Source organism: Aulonocara stuartgranti (assembly GCF_965226115.1).
Source record: "Aulonocara stuartgranti genome assembly, chromosome: 18".
Lineage (NCBI taxonomy): Eukaryota > Metazoa > Chordata > Actinopteri > Cichliformes > Cichlidae > Aulonocara > Aulonocara stuartgranti.
The window spans coordinates 36,167,757-36,179,949 of NC_138954.1; the positions used below are offsets into that span (position 1 = coordinate 36,167,757).

Consider the following 12,193-nt stretch of genomic DNA (forward strand, 5'->3'; position numbering starts at 1 on the left):
TCAGAGTGGCCTTTAACTAGTTTTAGGCTGTATGATGTTCAGTGTTTGCTGTTTAATGTTTTTATCTTCTGTGTTTTTATTGCCTGTTTCTATTGTAAAGCACTTTGTGGTTTTTGACCTGTGAAAGCTGCTGTATAAAGAAATTTACTTACAGGATGATTCTGGACGTGACTTTGATAAAAGCTGACACCCAGATATGTTTAAGACACTCTGACATTTACTGCTGCCATCAAACATTAACTATAATATACTGTATTTAGTGCTGATGATCATGTAAAAAAATATGTTTAAGTTTTTAAGGGTCCATCACACATGATACTGTTTATGTTATAAATAAAGCCTGATCACATGTTTACTCACAGAGCTTTGTTGGAGGCTTTGATCACTGGCAGCAGCCTCAGCAGAGCCTCCTCTGAAGCAGAGTATTTCTTCAGGTCAAACACATCCAGATCTTTTTCTGATGACAGTAAGATGAAGACCAGAGCTGACCACTGAGCAGGAGACAGTTTATCTGTGGAGAGACGTCCTGATCTCAGGGACTGTTGGATCTCCTCCACTAGAGAACGATCATTCAGTTCATTCAGACAGTGGATCAGATTGATGCTTTTCTCTGCAGACAGATTCTCACTGAGCTTCTCCTTGATGTACTGGACTGTTTCCTGATTGGTCTGTGAGCTACTTCCTGTCTGTGTCAGCAGACCCCGTAGGAGAGTCTGATTGGCCTGCAGTGAAAGACCCAGGAGGAAGCGGAGGAACAAGTCCAGGTGTCCATTTGGACTCTCTAAGGCCTTGTCCACAGCACTCTGGTGGAGAGATTGAAGTTTTGGTTTGTTAAATAATTTAGATTTCTTGGAGGTTGTTTGTTGTTCTTCCAGCAGATTGAGTCCAGAGTTGATGAAGGTCAGATGGACATGAAGAGCAGCCAGAAACTCCTGAACACTCAGATGGATGAAGCAGAACACCTTGTCCTGGTACAGTCCTCTCTCCTCTTTAAAGATCTGTGTGAACACTCCTGAGTACACTGAGGCTGCTCTGATATCGATGCCACACTCTGTCAGGTCTGATTCATAGAAGATCAGGTTTCCTTTCTGCAGCTGATCAAAAGCCAGTTTTCCCAGAGACTCCATCATCGTCCTGCTCTCTGGACTCCAGTGTGGATCTGTCTCAGCTCCTCCATCATACTTGACCTTCTTCACTTTGGCCTGAACCACCAGGAAGTGGATGTACATCTCAGTCAGGGTCTTGGGCAGCTGTCCTCCCTGTCTGGTTTCCAGCACATCCTCCAGAACTGTAGCAGTGATCCAGCAGAAGACTGGGATGTGGCACATGATGTGGAGGCTTCTTGAAGTCTTGATGTGGGAGATGATCCTGCTGGCCTGCTTCTTATCTCTGAATCTCTTCCTGAAGTACTCCTCCTTCTGTGGGTCAGTGAACCCTCTGACCTCTGTCACCATGTCAACACAGACAGGAGGGATCTGATTGGCTGCTGCTGGTCGTGTGGTTATCCAGAGGCGAGCAGAGGGAAGCAGTTTCCCCCTGATGAGGTTTATCAGCAGCACATCCACTGAGGTGGACTTTCTAGGGTCAGTTAGGATTGTAGTTTTGTGGAAGTCCAGAGGAAGTCGACACTCATCCAGACCATCAAAGATGAACACAACCTGGAAGTCTTCAAAGCTGCAGATTCCTGCTTCTTTGGTTTCAGTAAAGAAGTGATGAACAAGTCCCACCAAGCTGAACTTTTCCTCTTTCAGCACATTCAGCTCTCTGAAAGTGAATGGAAATATGAACTGGATGTCCTGGTTGGCTTTGTCTTCAGCCCAGTCCAGGCTGTATTTCTGTGTTAAGACTGTTTTCCCAATGCCAGCCACTCCCTTTGTCAGCACTGTTCTGATTGGTTCATCTCTTCCAGGTGAGGCTTTAAAGATGTCTTCTTGTCTGATGGTTGTTTCTGGTCTGTCTGGTTTCCTGGATGCTGTTTCAATCTGTCTGACCTCATGTTCATCATTGACCTCTGCAGTCCCTCCCTCTGTGATGTAGAGCTCTGTGTAGATCTGATTCAGGAGGGTTGGGTTTCCTGCTTTAGCGATGCCCTCAAACACACACTGGAACTTCTTCTTCAGCTTAGACTTAAGTTTACGATGACAAACAGCAGCTGGAAGTTCTGAATAATAATAATAAAAATACAACTTCAACAATCATATTTTACAAATCGCTGATGACATTTTCTGACCCACTGAGAAATGACTGAACACACTGGTGTCATGAGTGTCTCATTTATCTAACAGCTTAAAACCTTAAGTAAGAAATCCTCTTACGTCTCTGCAGACGGTCAGCCAGCTCCTCCTGCTTCATTCTCCTCAGGAAGTCCACTGTGATCTTCACAAATGCCTCTCTGCTGCTCCTCTGCTCATCATCCTCCCTCTGAAACTCCAAGCACTGGGGCTTATTTGGATTCAGAGCCTTCTGGATCTTCTTCAGCTCGTTCTTCACAAACGTGATGATGTTGTCCTCCAGCAGCTGGAACAGAATATTTATGAATGACCCACCACTCTGAACTTCAGTCCACACAACATCCACTTCTTTACAATCAAGAAGCAGATCATCCACGATCTCCTCACCAATTATAAGTTTGACTTTATCTGATTAACTGAGAATTTCTCCACAACTCCACGGTCCCAAAACGCTGATTCTGTTCATATGAATGCAGCGATTTCAGTGGGAGAAACATTTCACTGGTGTTCAGAGCTGAACTACCAACAGGTTGATGATCGAAGCCAGAAACTTGGCGATGTTATAGGTGACAGAGTTGATCATACAGACAGCTGGTCTTAAAGGTTCACTCTGTTTACACATACAGATCAGTATTTAAGGTTTGACTCTCATCATCCACTGGAGCACAAACTGGGCGTCATCAGGACGCTACAACACAGAGCGAACGCCATCCCCACAGACACAGCAGCCAGGGAGGCAGAAGAACATCACATCAAGAAGGTCCTGAGGAAATGTGAACCAGCTGACCAAACACATCCTGCTGCAGGATGTTAACATAGCAGCACACTGATGATCCACTCACTGTGAACAACACATTTGGACCTGATTTGCTGCTCTGGTTTACACGTGTGTGTAACTCTTAGAGCTGATTGGCTGCTTTTTATGGGGGCTGGGTCTTTGGAAAGTGAGCAAACCACAGTTTTAGTAACACACCCTGAACTGCACACTTTAACAAACAACATGAGATTTTAACTGTAATGTAAAAATCCTGTGATTCACTGTTATTAAGCACAAACACATCTATGGCCCCGTTTCCATTAGTAGCTGCTCAGATCGACTCGCCACAGGTCGCCACGACTGGACTGGATCCACTGGTTTCCATTACACCACCTAATGTGGTCGTCTGAATACAGCAGAGTGTTGACTCACATCATTAGTAAGTGCTAATGCTGCTAATTTCCATCATATTTGTCATTTATTTCTCAGAGTTATTGAAGAAACAGTTATTCAGCTTCATTCCCACTGATCTCGACTACAAACTGTTTCACTTTGGTTTCTGTTTAAAGCCTCGATGTTTAAAACGTTTCCCTGTGATCACATTTGCACCGTCTGATTTCAAAGTTTGTTTCTTTTGGTCATTTAGTCCACAGAGTCCTTGGTGTTCTGAAAGGGACCTATAAACAAATGTATTAATATTAATAATAAAGTAGTTGTTGTACATGTACAGACCATAAACATGGAGTCCAGCTGTGTTTGATGCTGCTGGGCAGACTGACCACTGGGACCCTCTGAGCTCTGCTGCTCCACTCTGTGGATGAACCATGGACACACACATGAAGCCACTTTCATTATTAAAATGTGAATTTAGCCTCTAAAAGCTGTGTTCAGTCAGTGTTGCTGCTTCCCTGTGTCTGACCTCACGTATGTGCTTCTGAAAGAACTGTTAAAAATCCCGTAAACACTTTTTAACCTGTGAAAAAACCTTTTCAGAACAGTTTAAGCTGTTATATGTTGAACTCTTGGCTGACATCATATTAAATGCTGTGGACTCAGAATATGATGTCACTCAAGTTTACATGTGTGTGAAGGCAGACGAGTCAGTACTTTGGTGATACAGTGTAAAGCTGCACTGATTTCCATGAACAGCACTGTGGTTCAGTGTTGTCCTGATGGAGTAACAGCAGCCAGTATGATCCAGGCTTTAGCTGCTGGGTCTCTGTGTGACCTCTCAGACTGTTTAACAGATCAGACACAAAGAGCATCAGAGCTGTTCTTTAAAGACAAACATGAACCCACTCAGGTCACACTTTCCCCACAGATATGAGCATCACTGTCCTCAAACAGCAAATGACCAAGTCGAACATTTGGATCTTTTCTCTTTCATTGTTTTCTTTTTAATGAATCTTTGTAACAATCTGAGGATGTTTCAGGTCATATTTATCCAGGAAACACAAACATGTAAAGGAGTCATCACAGCTCTCTGACCTCGTTGCTCCAGGTTCACCACTGAAGCCTGGATTTTGATCTTTGGACCGGTCACTCCTCACAGACGGACAGCTGGACCCTACAGACTGTGACCTCTGACCTCTGCAGACACAAACATGATTGAAGCAGCTGTGATCACACAGACTGCAGATAATGCAGCTGTTTCCTGTCAGTAACATCCTCTTAGATTAGAGTTCAGCTTTTTACAGGAAAACTGGACAAAACTGATTTTTGTTACAAACTCATTTTCATTTCCTCTCAGCTCACAAACACAGTCAGACAATCAACCAGAGTCAACACTGATTATAATGTCAGTGCAGAATTATTTCTGTTACTCAGTGAGTTCAGCTCTCTGACCTCGTTGCTCCAGGTTCACCACTGAAGTCTGGATTATGATCTTTGGACCCGTCACTCCTCACAGACGGACAGCTGGACCCTGCAGACTCTGCTCTGTCCTCCTCTTCCTCCATCATCATCTTCAGTCAGTCTGAGAGGTAAACCACAAACACTCAGTGAGTTCACATTAACAGGAGTAACCGAGTTACAGTCGCTGACCTCTGACCTGTCATGTGACCTAGAAACCAGGTCAATATGTCTGTAGGTTCAGTCATCCAGGTCATGTGATCTAAGGAGCTTGGAAAGAAAAGAGACGTCTTTAAGTTTCTGGAAGACGTTTCATCCGAGAAGCTTCTTCAGTTTTAAAACCAAACGGTGGAGAGTCCCAGATATTTAAACCTGAGACGGAAAGAAAGCATGTCGCTGACCCACCACTGATCATGATCAATGGTGGGTCAACAATATAAACACTTATTTCAAGGATGAAACTGTGAGTCTGATCACTTGAGCACAAACATCTGGAGCACAGACATCTGGAGCAGCATGTCGATGCTGTTGGTTGAGATGCTGAAGACTGAAGTCCAGGCAGCTCCAGCAATGATCCACTGATGTGGTTTTATTCCACGTATGAATGTTGTTATTGACAGAGATGAAGTTACTCAAAAAAGTCATTATTACACATATTACACAGAACACTTTAATTAAAAGTAATGGAGTATGTTACGTCATTACTCCTCATAACAGTACTTTCATGTTACTGTGTAAAATGAGCTGAAACACTGTCTCATAATCACCATAATCTAAAGCTGAGGTACAGCCCCACACACCAACACAGATCCTGATGAGGTCACGTGATGTTTCTCTGAGTGTTTATGAACACAAATCAAAGATGAAACAGCACAAAGACACTTCAAAGTGATTCTACTGTGGAAACATGAACAGGTAGAAACCTGCAGCCTGACTGCTCATCACTTTGTTACCTGTTCAGGTTCAGCAGCAGCAGCTCACTTTATCACGGTGCTGGTCTGGGGTCAGTGTTTACTCAGCTTTAACATCACTCTGGGTTCTTGGCTAGCTTAGCGTTAGCTTAGCTTTAGCTTAGCGTTAGCATGCTGTCAGGTGTCTCGTGTGGTGTGTAAATATTAATCACAGTGACAGTAAAGGAGGTAAAGGGCTGTGACGTCATCACGTACGCTGCGTCCTCTGAGTGAACTCACAAAGTACAAACTACAAGCACACAAACACGAACGTAGCTCAGAGTGGCGGACACACTCGGCCTCGTTGGTCCAGCTGTGAGTCCGTTACCGTGAACTATGGAGCGGCAGATTTGTGCTGAACTAAGCTGCACACAGCTGATGTTAGCCAGGAAACATTACACACTGACTTTAATACAAACACACACAGTTTGTTGTGTGAAGAACTCAAACATGAGCTGAACAAACAGTAAAGTTCCTAAAGACAAACTGTTAAAGGAGGAAACAAAGCAAACTTACAGTTTCTTCACACCAACAACAAGCGCCACTCCACGAAGTTCAGGAAGTGAAAGTAAACTTTCAGCCTAATGCGGCGTTTGAAGACAATCAGGGGCTTTGAAACACTATGCTGCGTTCAGGTGCACCTCAGAAACTCCTAAACCTCTGGCAGGCTGTGATTTATTTCTGCTGGTTTTCCAGTTTGAAGCACAAACATCTGTCATCACTTTGTTGTTCTTCTTCCTGCAGCGTTTGAATATTTCAGCACTGAACTGATGTTTGTTCAAAGCTCATTTCAACCTGTTGAAGTCATGAATGAAAGTGCAGACTGAGAGTGGATCACATGATGTTTAAGGTGTGTCATGTGACACGTTCAGTATTGTCACACATGTCTAGATTGTCCCTGATATCAGAACTGCTCAAACACTGATGATTATATTTGAAGAATTATTCCTGATGGCAGCAAAGTTTGAATGGAGCTCTCTGTCTGTGCTGATTTGTCGCCCTCTGGAGGTCAAAGCACAAACTGCATGATTTCAGTGTAACCACTGACCGATGGATGCTTCGTAAATGCAATCGCAACACACCTATTGTGTTGGTATAACTTTAATGTGGGAATATGCTTTTGTTTGTATGATTTGGCACCCTCTTGTGGCCACAGTTGGTACTTGGGAAGTTGTTATGCCCAGCTAGTTTGCTACAAGTGCTCAGTGGAGGTGAAACTTTTGCCCACGCATGCCTGTAAGTTTTCATTACATACTATAACCTTAACTATCTGATTTGTGATGCATGTGTAATGTGCATATACTGAGTTACTATTTCAGCTGTGTGGTCATTACTCATTTGTAAAGCTACTTGTGTGCTAGCGACTGTATATTAGCATGTGTTTGCTAACTTGCTATGATCAATAATGCTAGTTAACTGAAGGTGATGTTTATGTTTAATTTAGGCAACCTTAAGATTTATGTTTTTTGCTGGTTGTCATGAAAACTAAGTTTCAATTAGTACATTATGTATGTTCAGTGAATGAGAAGGTAATTATCTGTTTTGTGTTTATTTAGTTTTACAAAAAGAAAAGAGAAAGGAGAGTAATGAAAATGGATAAAGGATACCATGTATAAGAAGCCTCAGTAACATGGCCTGTAAACTGGAGATGCAGATCGAAGTAAAGAAGAATCTCAGTTCAAAGCATTCTCTTCTTCTCATTCTGTTCACTGTCTGTCAAACTGGATAAGCTAAATCACGCCCACATCTAGTGAGGACAGAACAGTAAAAAGGCTTACAATTCAGCAGATTTCACCATTCAAGGCGGCTACTGTATTCACAATGTCTGAGCCATCAGCTAACCAAGCCCAGCAGGTAGAGACACTTGGATCTCTGGAGACAAGATCATACTGTTCCAGCTCAAAACTTTCCAACAGGTCAACAGCAAGCGTTGCAGCGCTCAGGGCACGTGCCAAAGCAGAGGCTGCACAAGCGCAGTTGGCTTATGCGGAACAAGAAGCGGAAGCTATGAAACAACAAGCCCAAATCCAAGCACAGCTGCATATTCTCCAGGTGAAGAAAATGGCTGCTGCTGCATCAGCTGAAGCACAGGTCTTAGAGGCAGCGGTTCAGCTGGAGGAACAAAATTCCCAGAAAAGCGGGCAACTCCCAATCATCCCTGCAGACTGTAAGCGAAGAGTTCAAGATTACATTGACAGACAGTCATATGTGCAAAATATTCAAGAAAATACTCCTGCTGAAGATGACGCACAGTCATCACCATACCTTAAAAAAGGATATCCAAGCTCATCTGTGGCTCTACCCAAAGCACCTTTGTGGAAAGAGGAGGACCTCACACATCAGGAGCTTAGACCGCAACATCCACCCAGCGATCACCACGATCATGGGACATACACAAGTCCAGCACATCAGTTTGAACCACTCACGCCAATACCACCTACCCACAATAACTCATCTGTAGCCCTGACCCCCATCGTAAGCAAATGCTTCGAGAAGCTGGTCAGGGACTTCATCTGCTCTGCACTACCCGACTCACTGGACCCTCTACAGTTCGCATACCGCCACAACAGGTCCACTGATGATGCCATAGCCCTGACACTACACACTGCCCTGTCACACCTGGAGAAGAGAGACACGTATGTGAGGATGCTGTTTGTAGATTACAGCTCAGCATTCAATACCATCGTTCCCTCGAAGCTGGACAGGAAACTGCAGGATCTAGGACTGAGCAGCTCCCTCTGCAGCTGGATCCTTAGCTTCCTGTCTGACAGACGCCAAGTGGTCAGACTGGGCAGCATCACCTCATCCCCATCACACTGAACACTGGTGCTCCACAGGGGTGTGTACTGAGCCCTCTCCTGTACTCACTCTACACCTACGACTGCACAGCCACTAACAGCTCCAACATCATTGTGAAGTTTGCGGACGACACTACAGTGGTGGGTCTTATCACCAACGGTGATGAGACGGCTTACAGGGAGGAGGTCAGCGCCCTGACCCACTGGTGTCAAGACAACCATCTCACCCTCAACGTCGCAAAGACAAAGGAGTTGATAGTGGACTTCCGGAGGTGCAGAGAAGTACACACCCCCATCACCATCAACGGCGCTGCTGTGGAGAGAGTGAGCAGCTTCCGGTTCCTTGGCGTACATCTGGCTGAGGATCTTACGTGGTCAGTACACACAAACAAAACAGTGAAGAAGGCGCAGCAGCGCCTCTTCTTTCTCAGGAGACTGAAAAGATTCGGCATGAGCCCCCGCATCCTCAGGACCTTCTATCACTGTGCCATTGAGAGCATCCTCACTGGATGCATCACCACCTGGTATGGCAACAGCACCGCCTACAACTGCAAAGCTCTCCAGCGAGTAGTGCGGTGCTCTGAACGGATAATTGGAGGTGAGCTTCCCTCCCTCCAAGACATCTACAGGAAGCGCTGCCTGAGGAAAGCGGGGAGGATCATCAAGGACTCCAGTCACCCCAGCCATAAACTGTTCAGACTGCTTCCATCAGGAAGGAGGTTCTGCAGCATCCGGTCCCGTACCAGCAGACTGAGAGACAGCTTCTTCCATCAGGCCATCAGACTGCTGAACACGTCATAGACACCTCAGCTTTACTACTGGAACTTCAACATTATGCACTCCATACTGTACAGTAATGCCACTGTTTTGCACATGTCTCACTCTGTATATTTTATTTATTGTTTACTCTATTTAATTTGTAAAATATGTGTACACACACACACACACACACACACACACACACACACACACACACACACACACACACACACACACGTAGGAAAATATTTAGTATACACATCCAGAAATGCATACACTATTATATATTGTACATATATTTATTAGTTTCAGGTTGGCCATTCTTGTATTTTGCTCGTTTGTGTTGTTGTGTTTGCACATCTCTGTTGCTTGTGGGGCTCGCACACAAGAATTTCACTCGCATGTGCTGTGCCAGTGTGCCTGCACATGTGATGTGACAATAAAAAAGTGATTTGATTTGATTTGCTATAACAGATGTGGCAAAATATTTAATGAGACGAGAGCTTGTGTCAACTACTATACAGAAATTTGACGACGAACCCCAAAACTACCGGACATGGAAATCCTCCTTCTTAAATGTAATCAAGGACTTGTCTTTGTCACCTAGAGAGGAACTTGACCTCCTTATAAAATGGTTAGGACCACAGTCGTCTGAGCAAGCAAGGAGAGTCAGCGCTGCGCAAATTTATAATGTTGCTGCAAGCCTTGAAATGGTTTGGCAGCGCTTGGAGGAGTCATATGGAGCTCCAGAGGTGATTGAACATGCCCTCTTTAAGAAAATGGAAGACTTTGCAAAAATATCTGCCAAAGACAACAGCAGGCTGAGGGAACTTGGTGACCTCTTACTTGAACTGGAACTCGCCAAAGCAGAAGGGCACTCACCTGGGCTCGCTTTCCTCGACACAGCACGTGGTGTCAATCCTATTGTAGAGAAACTACCACACACATTGCAAGAGAAGTGGATTTCATGTGCATCCAAGTTCAAAACAAACCACAACGTTGCCTTCCCACCTTTCTCTGTCTTTTCCCAGTTTGTACGAGAACAAGCGAGAATCAGGAATGATCCCAGCTTCTTTTTTCTCTCAACAGGAGTAGGGAAAGCTGAACGACCTATAAGGTACAACAGAACACAGATATCAGTAAGAAAGACAGATGTGTCATGTGAACTGGGGGTAAGTGAATTGGATAAGTGGGATGACCCAGACAAGCAGTGTCCTCTCCATAGGAAACCACACCCTCTTAGGAAATGTCGCAGTTTTCGTAGTAAGTCTCTTGAAGAAAGAAAAGCTTACCTAAAGGAGAAGAACATATGCTTCAGATGTTGTGGATCCACCAAGCATCTAGCAAAGAACTGCACAGCCAAAATTACTTGTAAGGAATGTGAAAGCGACAAGCACGTCTCGGCTTTGCATCCAGGCCCACCCCCTCACGACTTCAGACTGCCACTAGAGACAGGAAAGCATGGCGGGGAGCCTCAAGCCATGCCAGTGTCAACCTCAGCTAAAGCCATGTGCACTGAAGTCTGTGGAGATTGGCATAGCCCCAGGTCTTGTGCCAAAATCTGTCTAGCTCTGGTTTATCCTTCTGGCAAGAGAGAGAAAGCAATCAAACTATATGCAGTCTTAGATGATCAGAGCAATCGCTCTCTCGCACGATCCATGTTTTTTGACATCTTCGAGGTGGACGGGAACACAGAGACATACACACTCAAGACGTGCTCAGGCATAATGGAAATGAGTGGAAAGCGAGCCAAACACTTCATCATAGAGTCGATTGATGGCAACACCAAGGTACCTCTACCTCCATTGCTGGAATGTGATATGATTCCAGAGGACCGGTCTGAGATACCCTCTCCTGAAGTTGCACAACATTTTCCTCACTTGAAAGACATTGCACACAAAATCCCTCCCATCAATTCAGACGCACAAATCCTTCTGCTCCTAGGAAGGGATGTGTTGAATTTGCATAAAGTGAGAGAACAACACAATGGACCAGCAGATGCTCCATTTGCTCAACGGCTCGACCTTGGCTGGGTAGTCATAGGAGATGTCTGTTTGGGGCGCACGCATAAGCCGAGCTCTGCTGTGAGAACCTATAAAACTAACGTGCTGCTCAATGGGAGACCATCATATCTCAGCCCGTGCTTCAACAGTATGAATGCAAAGGAAAAGCTGTTAACAGTCCAGCAGAGATGCACTACTCAAAGCCACATGGATACTTATCACGGGGTCAAAACAGACAAGCTCGGTGATACAGTGTTCATCAAGAGCGAAGACGATGAGAGACCCGGACCTTCACTGGAAGATGAACGTTTCCTCAAGATCATGCAAAGTGAGATGTACCAAGACAACTCTAATAGTTGGGTCGCGCCTCTGCCCTTTGTAACACATAGGCAGCGACTGCCAAACAACTGCCAGCAAGCTCTCAAACGACTGCATACTCTCAAGCGGAGTCTCGACAGGAAGGCAGACATGAGAGATCACTTTGTTAAGTTCATGCAGAAGATGTTTGACAGTCAGCAAGCAGAGTTAGCACCTGCTTTGAAGCCTGAGGAAGAGTGCTGGTATCTTCCATTGTTTGGAGTATACCATCCACAAAAGCCTGGACAAATACGGGTAGTTTTTGACTCGAGCGCCAAACACGAGGGGGTGTCATTGAATGATGTCCTTTTAAGTGGTCCAGACTTGAACAACACTTTGGTTGGAGTGCTACTGCGGTTTCGAAAAGAGCTTATAGCAATAACTGCGGATGTGGAACAGATGTTCTACTGCTTTACTGTAAGGGAAGATCACTGGAACTACCTACGTTTTCTCTGGTACCGAGAAAATGACCTCACAAAAGATGTGA

At 44.8% G+C, this 12,193-nt stretch overlaps 1 protein-coding gene across 4 annotated transcripts in view; it reads right to left on the minus strand.

Moving 5' to 3' along the window:
- LOC309694165 (protein NLRC3-like) overlaps positions 1 to 12,193 on the minus strand; it is a 38,363-nt gene that overhangs the window by 22,511 nt on the left and 3,659 nt on the right. For 2 of the 4 annotated variants that reach the window (XM_082514003.1, XM_082514000.1), the window contains exons 1-6: positions 6,306 to 6,366; positions 4,834 to 4,963; positions 4,477 to 4,578; positions 3,721 to 3,799; positions 2,316 to 2,517; positions 361 to 2,161 (exon numbers count right to left, since the gene is read on the minus strand). In XM_082514003.1, the coding sequence (XP_082370129.1) occupies positions 361 to 2,161; positions 2,316 to 2,517; positions 3,721 to 3,799; positions 4,477 to 4,578; positions 4,834 to 4,952 (2,303 nt within the window). In that variant the 5' untranslated portion in view covers positions 4,953 to 4,963; positions 6,306 to 6,366. Of the gene's footprint in view, positions 1 to 360; positions 2,162 to 2,315; positions 2,518 to 3,720; positions 3,800 to 4,476; positions 4,579 to 4,833; positions 4,964 to 6,305; positions 6,367 to 12,193 lie in introns of those variants that run through there. The other 2 variants (XM_082514001.1, XM_082514002.1) reach the window with 2 other exon arrangements.